We start from the raw sequence: 24,898 nt of genomic DNA on the forward strand, positions 1-24,898 counted from the left end.
TGAGTCTTGTTCTGTACTGTTGATATTAATGCATCTCTTTTTCTCTTTCTAAACAGCAAGCTCTCTGCCGATAAAGGTCTAACTTTTCCTGAACATTTGGGTCAAGTCTGGTAAAGGTTGTCAGAACAAATGACCAAGATCTCTTTTGATGGAAGTACAAAGCACACATTTTGAGGGGCCACTGAAATTACATGACCCTGCCCGTGTTTTAGCCCATTTACTTCAAATGGTGGATGCTTATATCTTTTATATTGGTTTCCGGGTAAAATCTCATTTCTGCCCCTGCATCAAATGACCCCTCGGTAGTTGCGTGCATTTGCTTTGGCATCGATCAGCTGTGATCTAAACAACAAATACTAATTTTCTGTGAGTTTGTTCTCGGGGGCAGCAAGAGGTCAGTCTGCATCATGGCTGGCATCTGGTGTTCTCAATCCAGCTGTGTGGGGGTGAAGTACAGCTGTTCAGTCAGTAATAGATGTTGGTCTGCCGCTGACTGTAGGATGATGCTGTTCTGCCATTAGTTTCTGTTGATTCTCACAACGTTGTACCCTGAGAGAAGGTCAGTTATTGGACATACCTGTGGGTCGTCCATCATCCTCAGAACACGCTGGGTAACCATGCTGCAGCTAGCAGGGTGAAAGTATTCTGTTGCGAAGATTTCCTCAAGTTTAAAAAAGCCCCCCCCATGAGCGCCTCTTCGTTCTCCATCGTCACAACTGTTGTAGTTTTATCAAAGCAGACACATGTCAGAGCCCCATTAAATGCAGTCATATTGTCTTTGCAAGGCCTCTCCTTAATCCTCAAGAATCCCCCTCCCACGTTTCCTCTGTTATGTCGGCCAAGAGAAACTGTTGAGGGGAAAATGAAGACTTGAGATAAATAGATTGGCTTGAAGTCTTTAACCTTGGACTGCTTTTATGAGTTTGTTTGAAACATGCAGGTTTATTAAATCTGGCTGGACTTGGAAATATTTGTTGCCGGTGGACACATTGAAGTTCATGTCACCAGTGGAATTGTGCTCCAGCACATAACTCCCTAATTCCATACGTTATGCGTATCCTGAAGTGTTTGCTGTGATTGCATAAGAAAGATAAGAGTAATTATGAATCAGTTATGTTTTGCTCTCGTTGAGAAGTTTCAAATTAAAGCATCACTGCAGGATATTGCTACAAATGTCTATCACACTTGAGCTGAAGCGTCAGTGTTTTAAGTGAAAGCCGAGCAATATTTCCATGATGCTAAGCTAAAGACATTTGGGCATAGCATTTGTTTTTTTTGTTTTTTTTTAAATCATACAGTGATGAAAGTATCAATCTTGGTTGCTACTGCTAGAATGTTTAAAGTGTATATTTCTTAAGTGTTAGTCAAACTGTCCAGTAGTGCGGAAAAGATTTATGTAAACGACAGAATTTTTAACATATCAAACGTTTTTTTGCGCTGAGAAACCTCTAAACCGCTAATAAGAAGAATTATCCAAATGAATGGTCCATATGTTGTCATGGTGTCTGATATTACTCATTTTTATTAGTTTTTTTTTTCTAAATTAATTCTGCTTGTTCTCAGTACCTTTAGTCAGGCTTTTGTTTTTGAAAAGTTTCTCTCGCGTTTGTTCCACAGTTTGATCACTGCCTCTGGCTTCACGAACATCTGGGTAAAACGTATCAGCCGAACGTTTTAATACAACGTAAACCACTTCGGCACTGCTGTCATTTTGAATATGAACGAGGAGTCCGAACAGGACGTCGATGTCCCTCAGCATTTGCTTTAGCGCAGACTTTGTTTTTCCTTCCTTCCCTAATCGGATAACACCCTGCCAAAACGATGACCACAAAGATGTTACAGGGCTGACTCATGGCGCTGGAGTCTCTGTTGAACTTCCATGACTTTTCAAAACAATCAGCGCTCCCCTCCTCACAACAGAGCACGTTGCCCTCTGTGACTCGCTCCTTCAGTCAGCCTTGAATTCCAACGTTACGGCAAGCAGGGGAAGATTAATTTTAGGTTTGTCAGCTGTGTGTTGTGTTTACCTGAAGTAAATGGGCTAAAACCACAAGAGCTTTGCATTCAAATATTCTATCAAGTCACTTTAAACTACCCATTTGGTGCATTTTCTACACACAAAGTCTTAGATTTCATATTAAGGTGCAGGTATTGACTGGTGCTCCTGCAATGATATGCATACAGTACTACAGAACACTTTCCAAACATTTTACTGTAAGTGCAACAAGCAGGTGTTAGAAGCTCAGCTCGGCCACATTTTATTACACAAAATTAAAGTTCTAGGTTCTCGGACTCAATCTTCAAATTTAAGACCTTGCTACTGAAATAAACTGATGCTCCAACTTCTATTTTGTTGATGCTGAGGTTCAAACAGATTTTCTGTAAATGCAGGTAATGAACATTAATAAAAGTTCATTGGGCTGGTTTAGTTTTAGGATTTGATATCATACACGTTAAGATGGTGAAAAGTGGGATCACAGGTGGAAATATGGCAGCGATTAAATCTCATTTATCTTGAGAGATGAAGAAAATACCTGAACCGTTTCTGCTTCAACATCTACGGCACTAAATAGTTCAGGGGAAGATCTTTTTGGGACGTGTAGGCTGGAGAGATACAGAAAACAATGTGACCGGTTCTGCTTTCCAATGAATTAGTCTGGTGCAAAATATCCAAAAGGCTTTGAGAAAAAAATGAGTAAAGTATCTTTTGCTTATTAGAATTATTAATTACTGATTACCGTAGTTTTTTCATATTGGAAAATAAGATGTTTTTTCTTAAAAGCTTCAAATTGGGACAAAACTCTTTCCTGTGCCTACTTTGGGAGAGACATAACCAACCTAAAGATAAATGTTGCCTTTTAACTTTGTGTCATTTAAATATTCATTTATATTTGAACTGTTCACATGAATTACAACCCCTGGTGATCTGTCCACGTATAACAACGCTTCCAGGATAAATCAATATGATATGATCAATAATGATTTAATGTTGGAGCTGAACATTCTGGCTCTGTAAGAGCGAAAAGTAAGGAATCATCAGCCAAAGACATCACAGTAAGTACTTTGTGACAGCTTCAACTCTTCTGAAAAAACAAGTATTCAGTCAGAGATCCAGGCCGTGTCATTACGGAAAATCTGAATGCTTTTTGATGCATTCTAATCCTGAAAAACTACTTTTAAGTGAATGGAATGAGAAGAGTCAGTTTACACCTGTACATATACTGCACCGAGAGCCAAATCTAGTAGCACTTGGCCTTTGTCCTCACAGGCAGTCATCTCTATATGTTTAAAACATTCTCCATCGTTTCAGCTCACAGGTCTCTTGTTGGGGTCATAACAGTCTGCCAGTCTCAATGTCTACAAGCACACTTTGCAAATGCACACTTCTGTAGGTGTTTGTTTTAGAAGTGCACATTAGATTCCATTATTTTCATCCTCAGTATGAGCAAAACAATTTGCACCAAGCACACAGTAATACTAGAGTCTATTTCCAATCACCAGTTAACCTAACATCCGTGTTTTCTGTCATATTTGTTAGTTTTTCTTTCCTACAAAATAAAAAACTGATTTAGCATCCTCCAAGAGTGGTGATTACTCCCCCCCCCCCCCCTCCCTTTGACGGTGTAGGTCAAACAAAAGCACCCGGCCCCCCCGCATAGACACACGAACAAACAAACCTGAACATTCTTCTTCTGTTGACGTGAAAAACAAACACGACTGGTTGAGGGTCAGTTCTGAAGACTGAATCGGTGTGAACAAACAACACAGGACGACACAGACTTTGTCAAAGTTATTATTGTAGAATACTTTGATGTATTTTTTCTTTCATACAGACAAAAGGTGTTGGACTTAATTCCCATTAAATTCTCTTAGATTTCCATACAGATTTAGTCTACAGTATACAGGTGTGTTCTTTCTCATATATAGATATTTATTCGCTTAAATAACAGGCAGGTAACTCTTTAATATATTCAATAGTCTTTATGTTTTTGTTTTGTTTTTGTTATTTTTACTTTTTTTGGTCTTTTTTTTTTTTTAAATTATTGTTTCAGCACAGTTAAGGCTGCATTTTCTGTCTGCAGAACAGCTCTGCTTTGTGCAAGAAGGGGGACCATTCCACACGATATTTACAACAGTATGTATAATCAATAATGTGAAACCTTAATTCTGTCCCCTACTAACATGGCAGTAAATACTGGTGGCAGATCTAAAAGAGCAGCCTAAACAATGCAAGAGCGCACTGCACTTCTGCGGTCTCTAGCTCTGCAGCGCCCTCCAGTTCCCCATCCTCTCTGGGTTCCTACTTTGTCCAGTCCTCCTGTTCTCTATTTACAGAGTGGCGTCTGGTCTTAAAAGACTATAAGTATCTCCACACCTCTGCTCACTTCAGGGGCTGTTCATTGGACAGAAAACACAGCCCTCAGAATATGCTCAGGAGAATGTGCAACTGTCTTTTCCATCAGTGGGAGCACTGGTGGAGAAAAATCAATAATAATAATAATATACAAGCGCTTCCATTTTGTTGTTCCTCTCTTTACAAAAAGCGATAGGAGTAAAAGAAACGTTAAAAAAAAAAAGTGTAACAGGAACATAGTACCTGTAAATCAAAGATGCACATGTGCACATTTGGCCGATCTGTACAGTTGTGGTGCAGTTGTACAATTTATAATTTTGCTAAATATATTCTTTTTCACATTGTGTTTTACCTTCTGTGAAACTGTCTCACAACATCAGGATGTAACGTGGCTGGATGAATGGACAGAGATGGCTGAACTGGACTGTCAAATTTACACCACCGCAGATTATCCCCGTCGTTTGGTGTGCGCACGTTTTGTATACAGCAGAAAGCACTGATGCAGTTGTGCTCAGAGGTGCTGAAATAGAATAGGTTAGATTCGAATGAGATGTACGTGTCAGTGTATGAGAGAGAAAGAGAGCAGATGTGGAGAGGTAATAGCACACAGAAGTGACAGTAGCCTAAATGATTTACCAACACATAAAGAGTGACATTAATGATACCAAATGCATGCTTCAAAACAGACAGAACAATACAGTGTCACCACCTGCTGCTCCGAGTCAGGTCAGTGACGATGATGATGAGCTTTCAAGAAGACAAGAGTTCTGTACAGGTAAGGGTGTTCCCAGAGAGCCTTGCGCACAACCTGAAACACAACTAGCAGGACAGACATGTAACTTGCTGTGAGTGTGTTCGCTTCCTCTCCTACGGCTGAGTGGCAGGTGTTGACATGGCGGTCTTTTGCATATTGTCTGCCCTTGCCGCCTTCTTGTGGAGGGAGGGATCCATTCAGGGGAGTCGACTGAAGGGAAGGGAGGTAGGGAACGGGGTTTGCAGGGATTGGCATTGCTCAGCGATGTCACGCTCTGAGGCAACATGAAATCAGTGGTTCACCCACACCTAGTGCAACATGAGATACAGGAGGGCACTCTCACACCCGGTCTGGAATGTGATGCAGTGTTTTGGAATGTATGTTCCATGGAATGTTGAGGTCTGGAGAGGCGACTGAGCAAAGTGAAGCTACAAGCGCTGCACCTGTCAGTATATGGGCGGGTATCTGATGGTTATCTTGTTGTTGGGGTGTAAACATGCAGTACGTGCCCTTTTACGACGGGCAGCTTGAACACAAAGTGCCTTAGAGCAACATTTTGGTAAATAGTCTTGTTTGCTTTCATGTGGAAAGTTAGATGAGGATAATGATTACCAGTGGGCTTAGAATGGGAAGTAGCCAGCTTGCTCTACCCAACAACAATCTTTCTAGGAGCACCTTTAAAGTTCATAGAGATCCATTAGAAATGATTAATTATTTTTATATATATGAAATGTTTCGGGACTACACATCACCTTTATGCTACTGGCTCAACGAAGACAGAAGTCCTTCTGTAAGTGTTCCTATGGGTATCTTATGGTTCCTTATAGCCTTGAAAATGTTCAAAAAATTATGACACATTATGACGCCTGATTAGATCTCTGGAACTGGCCAATCAGAGCAGACTAAGCTTTTTCGGGTAGGGGGTAGCATCCCTAACTTAATGTTTTACAGGAAGTCTTTGAATATACATTAGGCACATAGCACTGCGCTAATTTTTCAGTTAAGAAACCTCCATAAAATAAAAAGTTGGTGTTTTACAGTTAACAGTTTGAAATCTCCCCAACTGTGAAAGTTAATACTGTTTTTTGTCACCTTCTACTTAGGACCACAAATATGAATGAGCCAAACACACCTGCATATCTTCTGTTAAAAAATAAATAACACTTGTCATAAATTTTGCTGCATTGCAGCAGCACACGTTTAAATAGCCCACATTGTGGTGATAAAATACATCAATTACATGCTTGGATCTAGCAGCACTGAATTAATACTCCTTTTATGCACATTAATTATTTTAAACTTAAGTTCAGGGGCAGGACCACACCTTAAACATCCCTCTGCTTTATTTACTTATCTCTTTTTTTTTTACTTAACATGGGGGTGTTTGCACTGCAGCGAGAAAACATTTAATAAACAATCTTGTGCCTTTTATTGATGGTGTGATCCTTGCTTGTGAATGTACAGCAAGATAACTGAAGGCTGAGAAAATTAATATCACAATGTCATAGCATGACTGTACTTGTAACATATGACTGGTAATCAGCATGGACAGTCTGGTTTTAAATCAAAGATTGAATAGATTTATTAAATGGATCTCCAGGTGCAGACGGTCCATAAATGGAATAATAAACTAATAAAGATAATTATTTGTAATTTATACTGACCCTTTGCCAACTTGAGAAAAGTAGGCTCTTGTCAGCAACACTGATATGTTTATCGTTGGTGTCATGCTACTGGGTGACAGACTACATAAAAGGACGAAACAGCCCTTTGCAGCAGTCCACTGTCAAGACAGTCTTGCTGTTTGTTTGTAGGTCTGTTTGTCTCCCAGTGGTCAATACGAATGCAATTCTGACCTGCACAGGACCTCTCTTGAGCTTTAGAGGTGCTGGTAGGCTCTTTGGAAAGAGTCAAGTTACCTTCTTCTCCTTGTGTCCACCTCCCATTCACACAAACAGAAATAGAGCTGTGCTAATCTTCTCATCCAACTTTCAGCAGGAAATACATACAAGCACATTTTCTAAAGCAACTGGTCCTGTAAAATATGCCTATCACCTAGTTGTATTTCATGATGATGGGGGAACAAACAAGGACATGAAACATGAGCTCTCATTAGCTGTACCTGATAGACCTGAGCGAGATTTGGGCCTAGAGGTAAAACTGAACACTAACATTACACTCAGGAATGGTATGCTCAAGCTAGTGGCTGAGTGACTGTATTTCCTCTCTATGAAAACTGTCTGGACTGAACATCCAACAGACCAAATTAAACAATCTCTTTGTCCACGGAGAGGAGAGACTGGTTACGTGACGGAGACGACCCAATGGCACGTGAGCAGGAGCAAAGTGAGTGCTCATTAGTCTTAAAGGGCCACCATCTGTGCATTGTGTGTTTGATGGCATTTAAAGGGTTAATGCTTCACTAGCAGTCATCTTTTTTCCAAATAGAAAAAAAGCTCTCTTACATACACCCGTCGACAAGAGACAGAAAGTGACGAGACACTATGAGCAAAGGAGGAACAGCAAGAGAGAAGACGATGGGACACAACAGAAACAAAGAGACTGGAAGATGACGTCACCCAAGGGACTCCTCCAGGTGACAGCCATAGATATTACCCATACATAAGTTCGACATGGCAGGAAGTTGTAAATTATGTTTGTGCTGCATGTATACATGTATACATCCCACACACTGTATCATCTCACATCAGTTTTACAGAAAACAGGTCATGTGGACTTGGGGCGGCATTCAGGGACAGGGCAGGTGGGGCTCGACAAAGAATGGTGATGAACACGAGAAGTTCAATGCTGTTGCTTTCCAAACATTCAAATTATATATACATATATTGTATACATATGTGACCCCCCCCCCACCCATCTTTTAGTTTTTTTGCAGCCATTCTATTTACTATTAGGTTTAAATTAACAGCGTCTTTGTTTGTAACTTCTGTTTTTGTTTGGTTTTTGTTACTTTTTCTTTAGAACAGACACGACAAAACACATACACACACAGAAAGAGATAGTAATGAAAGAAAAAAAAAATCAGAGAGAAAAAAAAATAAAGCAATGTAAAATTAAATTAAAAAATGAGCACCATCATATTGAGAAATCAATGTATGTGCAATGGAAATGACTGAAGTCTAGTTAAAGCTTTGACAAAGCGTTTCATTTATATCGCAAGCAAAGAAGTGACTTCAAAGTGGCTGTAGCCAGATAGGTGGGGGTGGTGGCGGCAGGTAGGTAGGTAGGTGACAACAACACTATTAATGAACACCATTAGAAACAGAGTGAGTCAGCCCCCATAGCCACATGGCCCTGTTCTGCTGAGGCATTGAGGGATGTGTGGTTTTTCTGGATGTCTGCCCCCCTTTCCCTCCCCATCCCAACCTAAACTCAGGACAGCGCAGCAAAAGCAGACCTGTGTGTGACAAGCGAGCATTAGGTTGGGCAGGGTTCGGCGGGGTGGGTGGTGCTCCTGAGGAAGGGTGACAGACTGGAGCAGTTGGGATGAGGGGGTTGGAGGGGGGGGGTGGAGGTGGGGAGTCAGACAGAGAGGGCTGGAGCAAGGGCAAAGGGAGGAAAAGTTGCAATGTTCTCAGGGAGTTGCAAGCAGAAGTCACCAGCCATTGTCCACTCCCTCGTTTGCCTCCCTCATCCTTCGCTCCCTCCTGTGAGCTTGTTGTGAGGGAGATTGAATGAAAATGTCACTGTGTGTCCGCAGCCCTCTCTTGCACTCACCCTTTCCAACCCATCCCCGAGACTTCATTCCCCTTCCCCCGACCCATGTTTAGCTTCAGTTATAAGGAGGTCTCCACGCAGAAGAGATGGGCCGGGTAAGGGGTGGAGGGTTTCACGGGCCTGTCCCTGTCATGAAGGTTATGGTGCTGTTTGTGATGGGGGTTCTGGGTGCAGGGTGGGGCTTCGTTGATGCTGTTTTTGTTGCTGTGGGTGATCGTTGAGTTGATGCTGCTGCTGCTGCTGCTGCTGTTATTGTTGTTATTTCGGTTGCACGGGGTCACTGGGAGGCTATACTGGCGGTAAGGGCGAGTGGGCCGGGTGCGGGCTGGGGGCTGGCTGGGAGGAGGCGGTGGCTTGCGGAGGGCTGGGTGCAGGTGCTGGTATCTGCTGAGCTCTGATTCATCGTCCACGTCAGTGTCATCGATCAGCGGGATGTTGTGGATGAGGTCGTTGATGAGGAACTCTGGGTGGGCCATGAAGTTGTGGATGGAGTTGCGGGATTCCGGTTTCTCCCGGCCCTCATACAGCGAACTACGGAATGCTTTCACCACTCGCATCTGCCAAGAGGAGGAAATATGAGGGAGAGACCAAAAGAGAAAACAGAACAAAGTCAGATATAAGAAAGAGAAAAATGAGACCAGGGAATCCCAGGGACAGACAGACTTGTGTCCTCCAGAAGACAAACGGAGTGAAAGACTAACAGATAGACACTCAGGGCCAGGTGGCGACAGTTTAGTAACTTCTAATGATCGGATTGTTTATTCAACTCAAAGAGATGATTTAGAAGCGGAAAATAATCTCAGAGGCTAGATTAAAATAAAAATTGGGAGTGCCAAAGCACTAGGATTTCTTGGAGCATGAGCAATATATTTCTTCTAAATAAGCTTATTTACACTTTTGTTGAAAGTCATGTGTGGGTTAAATACAAGGTTAGAGCCATTTATGGTGGCATCCACACTGGAAGCACATTTTTAATGTCAATTCTATTTTCTCCAAATTTAAATGGCACATTTTGAGGACATAACAGGGTTCTATGATTCTCAGCTCTATATGGCACATAGTCAACACAACTCTTTCAATCCCAATGCAATGGGGGATGAATAATGTTGCTGGCAACTATAATGGGAACCTGTGAAACATGTTTTCCAGCTGTATTCCCTTTATTATGACATGGCTTAAAAATAGGGTTAGGGTTGACCCCAACACCATCAGTAACAGCTCATCATTCCATATGAGGGACTTTGCAAGGGGCATTTGTAGAGGCAGCCACAGAGGTCCTGTTTATTGATTGTAGATAGCTAAAGAGGCATTAACTAACTTATACCATGGTTAAGGGCCAAATAATAATATAATAATTTTTATAATATATAAAAAAGATAAGACAATTAAAATTTTTCACAGTCCATAACTTATATATAGTGGTTAAATCCTGATGATTTGCCTAGATAGCAGACCCATTTAAGCCTAATTTGTGCCACTTTGGGATGTTATGGCTAAGTAAGAGTTATGTTGGCTAAATGAAGCCCAAAGGTCAGCTAGGCCAAAATTGGGCCGTGGCATGCTTTGTATGGGTCAAATGTGCCCCAAATGTCATAAGCCAGCTTTGACATTGGTTATTTGCTGTGAAGCAGTTGTCGCTATCCCATACGATTCTAAAGCAATGGAAAGTGTTCACTACTTCAATAAGCAGGTAACATCTGTACCCTGTAGCTAAGCTATTATCCATAAAGCTAACATTATGGTAACACGATTCAAAGTCACAACATGACAGTAAATATTTGATTTGATAACATATTTAACAAAAAGACTAGCTTATTATGCAGCTAATTTCACTGCTCCCAAATTAATAGTAGAACTTATGGGAAGAGGCCTTAGGCTATGCGCTGTTAACTGCAGCCTGAATTAGTGAGTTAATTAGCAAACATGATGCAAAATTATTGCTGATATGATGAAACGGCCAGAGGAGCTCCTGCAGCTTGTGGTACAGCTTGAGGACACTCGCACTGTTGTAATTGAGATGTATTTCTAATTGTCATTTATTTATGTCAATTTAAAAAGTTCCTGTAGTTAACTAATACTAATAATTTATTAAATTTAATGCATGCTGATTAAATGCATCCATTTAAAAAGGTGAAGAAGTTGCTTTAACAGAATTAAACTGGGGTACATTGACCCTAGGAACAAAAATTTTCTCTTTCTTATTGACTCTTGCTCTTCGACGTGGTTATTTTTTTTTTCAAGGCTATCCAACCCCTTCATATGTTGGTATTTTAGGTAGATTCTTTATTACGTTTGAGCAGAGACAAACTAGTTGTTTGCTTACAGACCGTGTTTAAGCTAAGCCAGCTTGCATACATCTAACTCCTGTTACAAAAGCAAGGGGAAATGGCAATTTTCTAGATGTTTATCTATTTCTTGACATGTGCCTTAATGTGACAACTTAATGTGTCATCTTCAATAATGATGATCTAACAAAAGCAGAAATTGAGCAAATGTATTTACCGGTTTGTTGGTTAAATGTCTAAAAAGAAAAAAAAATGTTTCGAGAAGATATTAGCTTGGCTTTGAGGAAAATTTTATTCTGAAATTGTCATATCTTGTCCTTTCTGCTATTATTTCAAGACGGAATTGAATTAGGAACTTATCTTGTAGAGGGTTCATGACTCCATTTGAGTAAACTAACAGCATCTCTCAAGCTATGAATTGACATTACTCAAACAAATACATTGACCAATTCAATGTCAACTTGACATCCACCTGATCCTGTGCGTCTCCAACAGACAAAAATGAAAAGAAAGTGTTTCAAAATGGTTTGATTAATGACAGGTTTTGTCAGTTCTCACACATCAATCAGACGCCAAAAGACAAGAACACACAGAAGCCACCATCACAAATAACACAGTAGAAGCTGCATACACACGTCGCAAATGTGTGTGTGTGTTTTGGGGTGGTAATACAGTATGTATGGGGAAACACTCATACCTCACACAGTGGATCACATGCATGCACACAGAGATGGGGTGGTGGTTAGGCACAAATGGAGAAGAAGCAGGACTGGTAAGTGTGTTAGTTTCATGTATAATAAAGAAAATAAATTTGCAAGAACCTATAGGAGTGACCACACACAGAAAAAACACACAAACAAGCATGCTGCAGCAGTGTGTAACGGAGTGAACCAGCAGCTGAAGTTGTCTCCATAGTTTGGGGCTTGGAGGCTGACATCTGCATGCAATGGAGAGTTCTCTGTCACGGCTGCTGTTTGTTAAAGAGAGCTGATTCAAACACGCAAAAAGCACACCAAGAACCAAACAGTGACTCAGTCAGCATCTCTATGCACACACATACTCACGCACACACGCACGCATGCAAAGTGTACTGTGGCCATGCAGCAGTTAGAAACAGATTATGGCAGAGTGACTGAGTGATGATGATGCTGATGATGATGCTGCTGCTGCTGCAGAATATTAAAAAAAATTAAAGAAATCTTGCAAAAGAGAAAAGTGACATCACAGATAGTCAGCAGGTTAGATCAGCTTTTGATTGGTTAGATTACTAGAAACAGAAGGTGATTGGTTCAAAGGCTGGAGGAGAATTTTGGCATCAGCTCTGTCACATACAGAGAGGCAGCCAGGTCATGCTGAATTAGATCTTTGTCACTTACACTCTCTTCCACGCAAACACACATACACAAACAGATCAGAGGGAGTATGTCAAGGTGCATTATGTAGTGTATGGTGTATGCGTGCATAAACACATTCTTTTGCCATGGCAGTTGATCCATGCATCCCTCCCAAAAACCCAAACAGAAGAAAAGAAGCAGCATGAGCTCAAAAGAAACAGACAGTTAAATGCAAACATACAGACAGGCAGAGGCAGGCAGAGCCCTACATAGAGACCGTTTGGCCAAATGAGATCAAGAGAGAGGAAAGTTTTTATGTCAACTGCAACACCAACTGGAGTCCGAACTGTGATTATGAGAGGTGGATGGTCAGACGGCTGAATGGAGACCAGTGCTGCAGTTGGTCAAACGAGGAGTCTCTATATATGACTCTGACTCATGTGGTAGACTGAGAGACAAACAGACGGACATACAGACAGACGGTCAAGCGGTAGGTTCAGTGCTTATCTGTTTTTCCAAAGAGCCTGTCAGACAATAGAAAAACACCTCATGCAGACTGAGAAGGTTTCAGGATGTTACTTTCTCACTTCGTCAGTGCTCGGTTTGTTTTCATTTTGTCTCCAAGGAAAGAGTAAACTTTCGAGTATATGACGCCCACAGAGTGACCAGAGAGGTCTGGAGGTCAGGGCACTGCTGTGTTACGCTTTTCTCTCACACACCTCCTTTCTTTCTCCCTCTCTCCCTGTTGGCTCTTTCAGCAGTGCTTGATGGAAAAACGATGATGGTTAAAGTTCGAAGAGGAAATAGGCTCTGCAAGGTAGAGAGGCTGCTGTGTGCAAAACAACTGCTGATGAGAGGAAGAACTGCAACGTAAATACAGGGAGAAGCTGTGAGGTAGATGATTGGTTGATGGTTCTAGTTTCCTACAGTGTGACTCACTACACGGTATCATGACTGAACCATAATCCATCAGTTCATATTCTCCTCACGTCCTCATTCCCCACTCATATCCCATTTAAGAGCAAAAACCATGTGTAGAAGCTAAAACGTCCATTTTGAATAGGTGCTGAGGATGGATTTGAGATTAAATTTAAACAACCCATTCCCCATCATCTTTACTGACAAAAGCTAACTACCTTCTATAATTGATAAACAGTCTGAAATAAAAACAAACTGGATCCGTAGGTCAGTCCTTAGGATTCAGAGGGAATCCCACAACTCAGGTGCATGGAAACATGAAACAGATGTCCTCTTTCATCATCATTATCATTTTAATATATCGCCCTTAAAGACTGATGTTTCCTTAAAATATCCTTAGACTCTTTCCCTTCACACGGATGATTTAGCAGTAAATGTCTAAAAGTGTCAACATTAGAACTCATGCACATCCTCCTGCAGCGAGACACTAGATTGACGGTCTGCCCTATAAAAAGGTTCTGGGTACAGGAGTTCTTGCAACCCTGAGGCTAATTGTGGAAATGCAGCAGCACAGGCAGATGGCTCAGTTTTTTCTGATAACATTTACAATAATTTGCAGTTGTGTCCTCATGGCTCGAAAGCCATTTCTTCCTGACCTCTCCATGGAACCTCTCTGGTGACACTGGCTGTTATTGTGTGTCCAGGTGTTCCCTAATATTTGGACATATGACATATTTAAGTTGAGTTATAGCATGGGAGAATCATAACTCAACTGTGAGCACAGAAAAGAAATGTGCTGCTTTGTTGTACTCTCAATATCCGGCAAGCTCCCATATAGCAACAGCACACATGAAGAATTTCAATTTAAGCTCATTTTAGTTCAACCTCAAGTTGAATTATGATCTGCATCTCCTGTGAGTAAACACAGTTTCATAATTAGAAAGAAGGAATTAGTAGGAATTAGCAAGACACTTAATTTTTCATTGCTGAAACACACAGTTTAAAACTCAAACAAATTATGGATGTTGGGAAAGTTGTCGACTTTATCAAGCAGTAGCTGGAAGGTTCTATGTGACTACTTGGCAGTAAGTGGATGCATAAGAAAATGCCTGATGAATAGGATCAATGAAAAAAATGAGATGCTCTTTTAATAATTGCATCTCTATGTCCAGACTCATCTGCAATGCATCAAGCCCAGGGGGCTAAATTACAGACTGCATTCTGGGGCTGTGCAGAGTTTAAATCATTGCCACTGCTCACAAAATATGTTTATAAGCAAGTTGGCAAACTATATAATTACCATTATTTGCTGCAACAGCAAAATGGACATCCACATATCAGTTTCACGCTGTTCATTCTTTGATTGAAAGTGTAGCCATGCACTAATAAAGATGTGGCCATAACTTGAAAACTAATTCCCACACCACCACAATTTAATTACCCACTTCCCACGGATTACTAATCTATCCCATGACTTAACACAGGGCCATGCAATAATATTCTTCCCCACAGATGTCACCAGAGGGGATCTGTACTTCTCCACCGAGTTAGTAGTCAAAAGCCAAAGTTAGTGCTTTCAACTGAAGAAGTAATTAAAGAAAAACAGGTCATCAGATTTATAAAAAGTTCATTAAATGTTATCTAAACAGGAGAAAATCCTTGTGGATGGCTTCACTGACAAATGCTTTACACAAGGCCTGAACTCAGCGTTACAGAGAATTCCCCATAAAGAATGTGAAGTTATGTCACTTTTTTTGCAAGTTTGGACAGGAGCGCAATGCCAGCTACTGTGGTTAACTACCAGGTTAACTTTTGTTTTGGTCAGTTGAAAAGTTGGTCAAATCTGATGGAGAAGGTAAGTGATGGAGGTGGAGAAGAGAGAGAACATAGAGTGCTCTCGGTGAGAAACTGAACCGCAGGGCAAAGAGCGAGATCAGCAACATAGCATGTGCTGACCTGAATTACTGACCCCGATTCGCTTCCTCCATTTACTCCTCACACTTTGCAAACTGCATTTTTGAATGGAGTGGTGCATTATATGTGAGTTCAATGGTTACAAATCAATTGGAATTCAGAGGATTTTATCAGTAGCTATTCTGAAACTTTTTTTTTTTTTACTTGTAGTTCGTAGATAAGTTTAGTGTTCGACATACTGAACAGGAATGAAATAAGGCAAGATCTTAGAGGTTAGAGCTAGTGTGTTCATAAAAACATAACCCTTGCAAGTAGGTTCCCAACACAGCGTTTCAACAAGACAAAGGTCCCATATTTAACTTAAATTCAACACGATGGGATGTCAGACCGCGATTCTTTCACCGACACCAAACTCTACCCAAAGTTCTGTGGAAATTATTTGCCTTCTTGTTGGAGATGCAAACACAAACAACAGCTGTGTAGAGGGTTTATAAAAGACGATGTGAGCATACGGACTGTTCTGTCTGCTTGCAGAACAGGAGTTTCTGGTTTGCGTAAGCTGCCACATCTTTGAATTTCCCCCACTGGGGCATGAATAAAGTATTTTTCTATTCTATCTTAATTTTGTTCCAAACTCACACAATAACACAAGTAAACTGACAAATCTTGGCACTAGTAGACAATCATCTCCTGCTAAGCAACTTTCAAGTAATCAAGTACAAGTAATCTGCCTTGGCAGATGTAGGCAGTCTAAGGCTGGTCTTTTTTTTTATAGTTTGTGGCTAATATCTATTTTACAGCTTTGGTGCATATATATGACTTGTGGATGAAATTCAGTAAAGATGTTCATGTTGCCCTCACAATAAATTTAAATGCTTTTAGTCAATATTTTGCATAAATTCAATAAGGAGGATGGGTTATTGGGCTACAATAGTCCATTGCTCCCACAAAACTCTTGTTATAACTACTCTGATGCCTACATTCTCCATTTTTAAGATTAATTGCCGTCTGTCATTCAGCATTTCAGACCATCTTTTGTGCAATCCTCCTCCTCATTTTTTACCTCATTCTGGTTGTTCGGGTCATCTCAACCTAAAGTCCACAAACTCAACTCCATCATCGCCAGCATCTAAAATCCTGTCCTATTTCCTACCTTCATTCAGCAAATCACTCAGCTATGATGCTTCATCAGAGTCTAACACCAGCTTCTTGCCTGCAGCATGGAGTGTGTGTTGTGTGTGCATTGCTGAACTGCTGTGTTGCGGCTGCGCATGTATTCACAATGCTGACTTTTCTGTTGTGGTACAGGGCAGCTACTGCCTGTCCTCTTTTTTTTTTTTAACCATAAAGACAGAGTTTTGAATAATTCATCAATATGATTAAAAAAGCAAACACAATCTGTCACACTTAATTGCTGAAATTAAACAAAAATCATCATCATAACAGGTAAGCTATATCATATCAACCTATATAGAGGTTTCAGATGTGTATTTTTGCTAAAAACCGCCTCCCTCACAGACACCACACACAAACTCTGGATGGTCCACAGCCGCAGTGCAGTTTGAGCAGCAGCTAACAGTCACCTGCCAGGCACATTGCAAAAACTTAAATCAGAGTAAGATCAAGACAACATCTGCTTGTTTTGTCTGACAAGATATTTCTTCCGAGGACATTTTATATACAAACACTTGCATCAAGTGCTTTGGTCCTTAATTATATATTCTAACTTGTTACTCAGATTTTATTATTGATTCTCAACAATGTTAATGTTTGAAACTGGAAGCACTGAAATTATAAAGCTTTCCGATGAACACTGAAAATAACAGGTATTAAATATATTGCTTGTGACAAGACAAAACTGTTTTTTAGTCACTCTAGTATCAATACTTCTGTGGTATCTGTGGATAAAATAATTTGTTCTTTTAAAAGTCTTGGAAAGTGATTTTTCTTGTTCCATTGGCAGATCATTTTAGCTTCTTTACAGTATAATTCAAGTACAGTTCAAGTTTTTGCAGTGCAGCCAGTGTGCATCTGTGAATATGGACATTATCGTTATCAAATATTGTTCTTTAACTTCAAATTCTTATTGAAAAAAAAACCCCAAACTAGTATCTAGGGAAAACTTTACTTCCAGCCCTGCGATATACTGGGGTTTCCAGGGTGTACATACACTGCCTTTTACCAGATGACTGCTGGAATAGGCTGCAGCCCTGAGTTGGATTAAGTGGGAACAGAAACAGAAGAATGGATGGAAACTTACTTCCTTTAAAGCAGTAATAGACAGCATTATAAAACTATTGCGAGCAGTAACGATTAGGACAGAAACAAAAGCCAAAACCCAAAGTGAAATCTAAGATGCAGCCTCACAAACAGCTCACCAATTTGTCCATCTCCGATGAAACTGGCCAATGTGCAGACAGATTCTGCTCTTATCAGAATATGTTTAACTGAAGAAGGTGCATTACTCGGTTGACAAAAAGCAATAATTACAAGTGTAATCTAAGAAATATGAGGCACATAGAGCCAGAGAGGCTCTGATAAAAACATCGATGCACTTATATAACTTCACACAGCAATAACTTTAATAACGCCAAATACTGTCACATGAAATACCGTTTTCATCATTCTCAGCTGAGCTTTGTATACTCTTCTAATTAACACAATGTTAGCCATCCTGCATGATAAGATCGTAAACAATAATGAAAGATAAACATTAGCCTGTTGTCACTGGTGCTGTGAGCATGTTAGCACAACACAACTGTGTCCACATACACAGAGCCGCTGGCATGGTTGTAGACTCAGTCTAGTTAATAGTTTCTGAACAGCAACAGAGCATGTGAATAAAACATTAGGGTTGCACACACAAATCAATGCTCTTTAGCGGCATGTGTTCCTTGCTGGTTTTTTTTTCTTCTTGTCTTTGTGGATAATAAGAGAAACTACAAAATATCTCCCATCGGAATGATCCCTTAAATTTCTTTCTGTGCCCGAAATGTAACACTGAACTAACATGAGGACCAGCTTTTTATCTAGAGTTAAAACAACAAGGACAACAGTGCATTTTATTTGGGCCACTTCCTTCCAGCATGAAGTGATTCAGAGAAGCAAACCTGCGTCACATCAAACATAAAGTTAATGCTTGCTCTTTCACATTCCCTCCTTGTTCTGTTTGACTGTCTAAATCCATTTGTTTTTTTTATCAGCTACTGAACCCCAACAAGACGACTGCAAAATGTGTCATAGTCCAAATTTGAACATAACAAGCTCTTTGAATTCAGGTAAAAGAATTGAAAAAGCAAGCAATGAGCTGGCAGTGGTAGGATCTGAACCTAAGCTCCATGCTTTGACTTCACATCCCTCCTTCCACTCCTTTGATTATTGATTATATTTTTGATCAGACATTCAATTTTACAGATTTGAAGAGTTACAAAATAGATTTGATGACATAATATTGTCAAGTGATGGAGTGAAGGATGTTTTTTTCTAAACACGAAGCCCAGGTAACTCCTTGTGACTGTGCAGAATGATAACAATGAGGTGTCAGCAGTGCCGACTTGGGCCTCTCAGTTTCTACACCTACAGGTGATGGAGGAAGGCGGGGAGGAAGTCAGCATGGAGTGGAATGAAGGGAGGATGTGACGAAAGGGAGCAAGAAAGGTAAGGATAAGCAACTGAGAAGGCAGATGAAGACAATCAAATGAAGATACAGAGCAACCTCGCACATGCATGCACACACCTCTACACAGGCATACGGGCAACAGGTGCACGCACACACACCATCTGAGAAAGCACACACACGAGTCAAATTACGGCTCTCGGATATGTCAGCAAATGCACACGCATGTGAGCACACTCTCAAACAGACACACGCAGAACTGACATACGAAGAAATAAAGAGAAAACATGAGGGATGGTAGCTACTCTAGTAAGGACATGGGAGGATGACAAAAAAGATGAAGTAAAAGGACAAAATAAGATGGAAAAAAAGAAAAAAAATGTAGAGAAACCTACTAAAGAAATCTTATCAATATTCTATACAAGAGCCTGTATTTAGATCCAGTAAAATCTAAATACCTCTACAAAAGAACAGCTACGTATGAAGAACAATTACAACACATTTCAGAGAATATTTCTGCAAACAGGGAACCTGTATTGTTCATACATTTAAAAAAAAAAAAATAAAGAGGAGAGAGCTGTGATGGAGAGAAAGAGGAAAAAAAAACAGAGTGGGAGAGAAAAATCAGGACTTTTTGGAGACATCAGGGGGCCAAAGTTGTGACGTCGGAGCTGGAAATACTGTTACATAAATAACCAGTTGACAACAATTGCTGCACTGAACAAAAGTGAGAGTAGCAGAGTAAGAAGAAAGAAAGAAAAAGTGATAGAGGAAGAGGGAAGTGTTTTTTTAACTGTACTCTTCAAAACAGCGGTGTGTTATAGGGCTTTTATACTCGAAGGTTTACAGTTTAGAGAATTGCAGAAGCAATATGAAAGCCATTTGTTGATGAGTATGAATTCTATGGCAGTGAAATACACTTGCAGCATTTTCTATAGTATAATCACATGATTGTTACAACAATACTATTCTCTCTGGGTTTTTAGATAAAAAGGACACCACTCTTTAAGTTAGAGATGTTTACAGGAAGGGTCAACCACAGTAACCACGCTTGACCTCATTCACAGACAGGAAATAACAAGCAGTGCAGAAGGAGCTGCCATTTACTCCCTGGACTTTTGGATGTCCATGCCTTTTTGGAGAATCACATAATAAACTTTCTTTTAATTTATTTAAACAAAAGTCATCTTTTTTTCCCCTTTTTTTTCCCCAAACCAACATTTCTGTCAGGACACCTCTTACAGGGAGAGAACTGCCAGCCGCCTCCTGCACTAATCAACACTCAACAACAAAACAGACTCTGGCCTGAGACCGAGACTGGATATGGACCAGACCAGGTCAGACCAGAACTACACAGCCGGTCAGGACTGGGTGCTGTTTGAAAAGGAGAATAAGTAGAAAAGAACAGAGGAGACATTGCACACACACGAGCAGCGAGCGAGCCGGAGGGGACACAACCATGGAGAGTAAAAATACTGCAGTCCACGTGCCGTGCAGCAGTGTGTGTGTGTCTATGACTGCATGTGAACGAGAGAGAAAGTGACTCGGTGTGTGTGCAGGTATACGTGTGAGTGTATGTCATGTGTGTACATGCTTTCGGCGAACTCACTCCCAGGGGCTGGGCTGGTATTGGCTGTTGCGGTGGAGAGAGCTACGTGAGAGGGGGTAGAGATAGTGTTTACGTCGTGGAGCTGACTGAGCACAGAGGAGCGCCGTCTCACCGCTCCCTGAAACGAACCGCTTCGCTTGAACGTGCTCACTACCTCCATCTGCAGGACAGAGACAAAACAGCAGCACTCAGTGAGGGCAGGAAAGTCCGGTCTGAGTGTGTGCGAGCGTGTGAAGGTAGCTAGTTTCGTTTAAATTGACCCGTCAGGGGTACATTGACAGAACCAGTTTTAGTGTCCTTTAATTGGAAGAATCATGTAAATATTACTGACGGTATGTACAACCCCAGTTCCAAAAAAGTTGGTACACTGTGTAAAATGTGATTAACAACTAAATTCAATGAATGTCAAATCTTATAATCCAATATTCTATTCATAATAGAGCAGAGAAAGCACATCAAAAAGTGCTGAAAGTGAGACACCTATTTCATTTAAATATTAGTTCATTAGGTGGCAACAGGTCAGTAACATAACCCAGTATAAAAAGAGCACCTTCAGGAGTCATCTACAAATTGTGGGCTAATTTTAGAATTACATTCCTCAATGTAAAATTGTTAAAACTTAGAATATTTTATCATCTACAGTGTATGGTATAATCAAAAGATTCAGAGAATCCAAAGTCATCTCTGTGTGCAAAGGACACATCCAAAAATACATTTTGGATGTCCACGATCTTCAGGCCCTCATCGTACCATCCACAAATGCAGGCTTAAGCTCTATCATGCAAAAGAAGAAGCCATACATGAACGTAATCCAGAAATGCCGCCATCTTCTCTAGGGCAAAGCTCATTTAAAACAGACAAAGGCAAAGTAGAATTATGGGGCATTTATGGGCACAGTGTCCTCTGGACTAAACAGAAAAGGGACATTCCAGCTTTTTTCCAGTAATCAATTCAAAAGCCTGCATCACTTATGGTATAGAGGTGCATTAGTGCCCATGGAACTGCCAACTTGCACACCTGGAAAGGTGCCATTAGTCCTGAAAGGTATCTACAGGTTTTAGAGCAACATATGCTCCCATCCAGATGAAGTATTTTTCACATATTTCACAAAGGCAAAGCCCTGCAATCCAGACCTTTCACCAACGGAAAACATTTGGAAGATCATGAAACAGAAAATACAGCAGTTAGAATTCTATATCAGACAATGGTGGGACAACATTCCTCTCCCAAAGATCCAACAACTGGTCTCCTCAGTTCCCAGGTGTTTACAAACTGGTGTTAAAAGAAAAGGGGATGCTACCTATTTTCCATTAGTTTCAATAGTAAAAGGTCTCACTGCCAGCATTTCATAAGTTTTCTATGTTTTATTGTGAATTAAATATTGTCTTATGACATTTGCACATCCCTTTGTTAAGTTTTTAACAAAGTCCCCACTTTTTTGGAATTAGGGTTGCACAATGTGTATTTGCTGTCTCCGCACTCAGACCAAACCCTCTTAATGAAAAACTGACCACACTTTTCAAAGACAGGCACTTAAGAAGAGAGTCTGCCCTTGCTCTCTTAGGAGGCTGTTAACAGCTCATGTTGATGCTGCTTTAATGTCCATTCTCGCAAAAACCAGTGAGATCATCGTTTAAAGTAATTAAGCAACCTGTATCCTAAGCATTAGCCAGTACACGATGTGTAAACACTCAGACACAAGTGCCACAGCTGCACCCCCACAGAAACACACACATACAATCACAGCATTCGCCTCCTCTCATGGTGTTTAGAAGCCTCTAAAGTACCACTTCCAAGTTAGAGAAAGCCTTTTTGCAAAGGTTTGGGCAGAACAGAAATGTTAGCTGTGTTGGAGAGAGAAAAAAAAAACTTGGATCATTATGTTTGGCACAATTCAGAAAAACAGCACAAACAAGATGATATAGACTGACTTTTGAAGAGTAAGAACAAATCAGATACATAGCCTAAACTTATCTAAAATTGCCAAGAGTCAATACTGCAGCTGACCTCTTTAAGGAGTTCTTTATCTCTTTACAAAAGTCTCTTAAGTTAGCATGAAGAGGCCATGATACACGCAGTTTATTTAGGCAGTGTTACATCTCAGCAACAATTTAGCCCCTTAAATAATCTCATGATTAAATTAAGCAGGCATTCATATTCAGATTTCTACGCTCTTTTTGGCACTTAAAATATTTCCCACTTCTCTGTAATTTACCTCAAACAAACTGCTCATGTGTCATGACCAAGTGAAGGTTCTGGTTGAGATGTCTGGATATCTGTGTGTGCTCCCATGAGAGAGTTTTGGTTACTGTTTGAACTGGATGTCTGGTCAAACAGTACCTGGGTCTGGATACGGTTGAGGCCTCTGAACCAGAGGATCTGTCCGCGGCGCAGCTCTCTTTCGGCGCAGTCAATTTCCTCCTCATCCTCTGCCAGCTCCTCGCCTTCCTCCTCCCCAGGCTCCAGGCCCAGCCCTGCCTCCTTCAAGCATGGCAGCCGCTCTGTTGGTACCGTGGCGATTACCTGAAAGCAACACTTTTTGTATAAAATACTGAGCTGGTGGGTGCTTCTCCAGCCATCATCCACATACTGTAAAGGTTTAGGTTAAACCTTATTATTTCTCCTGTCACTTTCAGTGCAGAAAAATGAGAAAAGTGTTTCCTTAGCCTCACCTCAGGAGCAATCCAAGCCTGCCAGCCCACACTTGCTCAAAGTGGTTTGACATTACAGGTTTAAGAGCTGCTTACCTGCCCCCAGAGAAGCTCTCCAACTCCCACAAACAGACACCAGAGCCACTGCTCAACGTTGAGAGGGGCACAGCTGAAGGGCTTCCCTCCCCATTGCACGATCACGATCTGGAGCAGAAACACAATGTCATTACAGTCTCACACATACAAACACAATATCGAGGGAGACTACAGCACTAATGTACACACCAGTCGATATGGTGAGATAAATAATAACTGTCAACACTTCCATTGTTTTTAAGCTTCAGGTAGGAAATACCTCTGCACATTATCACAGTAAATCCCAGTTGTGCCCAAAACAAGAGGTGTAATAACACACGCAGACTTTCTGGGTTTGAGTTTCATGAGTATTTTTACTTGCAATCAGTTTGTGGTAGCTAATATAAGTCTGGAGGGCCACTGTAAGGAACATTATGTTCTCTTAGGCTGATGTGAACAACGCTGCAAGTATCATGCTTAAATGTTGCCCACTGTTATAGACCACTGGTGAAAATCAAGTGTTTATATATTAGTGTTGACAATATATAGTGCATACAGCCATTAGAAAAATTAGTATTTCATGCATCAGGATATGATACCATACTAGAAATTAAAATCAAGTAAGTGTCATTTTTATTTAACAAGAATTAAGCCAAAATGCAGGAGTATGTGAATACCAAGTCCACCCTTACTGCTTCCACAGGAATTTAGAAGGTAATTAGGAGTCAGGGGCTGCTGATCATATTGTACTCAATTAATTGATCATCATCAACAAGTGTGAGCAACTCTATGAAAGCAAAAGTTTGGTCAGTTTGCAGTTTGGCAAGACAAATTTATTCATGTAGCACAATTCAACAACAAGGTGAGGCTTAGTTTTTGTTAAATAAACAATCAAACTGTGTAATATGTCATGTAGTTTATACCCAATTTTAAGACATTAAAAGGACCAGATGATTTATTTATTTATTTTCCTCATTTTGTGCCCTGTTAAAATAAAGCCTCAGACTTGAAAGAGGTTGTACTTTCTTTTGCACATGACTGTAGTATCTAGTTGCTCTGGGGCTTTAGGTCTTGGCTTGCTGATCTGCTATCTGTTTTGAAAAAAAACACACAACTGCAGCTATATTCAGAGCAATTGCTTCATTTAATTTCAACTTATCCTACAGTCTGAACAACTAATTCAGAGAATTAGTAGAACCACACTGAACTGATTCTAAAGAAAGAAAGAAAAAAAAGATAGTGCTTGTTTTCAGTCTGCTTTGTTAAACTCAGCCCAGATAACACCACATTTTTATACTGAACTGTAGATTTGCATGCCTTGCATCCTCACATCAACACACACCCTTATAAATCTTACTGGGGGTACAGTACAGTCTATCATATCCAGAAGTATCTTTCTGTAGGCAGAAGGTTTCTATCTTTCTTACATACTGTTTGTCATTCTCTTGCACCTCAAGCCTTCAGCTTTCTAAACTCTTCTTTTTCAAATCCATCTGAACTGTCTCTTTGTTGCTCTCACATGCCAGATCCCTGCCACCCCCCTCCAGCTCTCTTTTTTCTTTCTCTCAAGAGTAACACCAAGCTCCAGAGAGCTTTGAAAAATACCCTTCTTTTCTCTCCATCTCTCACTGTGTCTTTGTTTGGTTGTCT

At 40.5% G+C, this 24,898-nt stretch overlaps 1 protein-coding gene across 3 annotated transcripts in view; it reads right to left on the minus strand.

Annotated features, from left to right (window-relative positions):
• Positions 1–3,980: 3,980 nt before the first annotated feature.
• The window catches only part of atp2b3b (ATPase plasma membrane Ca2+ transporting 3b), a 57,106-nt gene continuing 36,188 nt past the window's right edge, over positions 3,981–24,898 (minus strand). Inside the window, exons 23-26 of one of the 3 annotated variants that reach the window (XM_072366661.1) lie at positions 23,270–23,377; positions 22,863–23,045; positions 20,569–20,682; positions 3,981–9,403 (exon numbers count right to left, since the gene is read on the minus strand). In XM_072366661.1, coding sequence (XP_072222762.1) covers positions 8,906–9,403; positions 20,569–20,682; positions 22,863–23,045; positions 23,270–23,377 — 903 coding nt within the window. In that variant the 3' untranslated portion in view covers positions 3,981–8,905. Of the gene's footprint in view, positions 9,404–20,522; positions 20,683–22,862; positions 23,046–23,269; positions 23,378–24,898 lie in introns of all 3 variants that reach the window. The other 2 variants (XM_072366660.1, XM_072366659.1) reach the window with 2 other exon arrangements.

The sequence above is a fragment of the Leuresthes tenuis genome, unplaced genomic scaffold, assembly GCF_036924035.1.
Source record: "Leuresthes tenuis unplaced genomic scaffold, fLeuTen1.0.hap1 SCAF_16, whole genome shotgun sequence".
Classification (NCBI taxonomy): domain Eukaryota; kingdom Metazoa; phylum Chordata; class Actinopteri; order Atheriniformes; family Atherinopsidae; genus Leuresthes; species Leuresthes tenuis.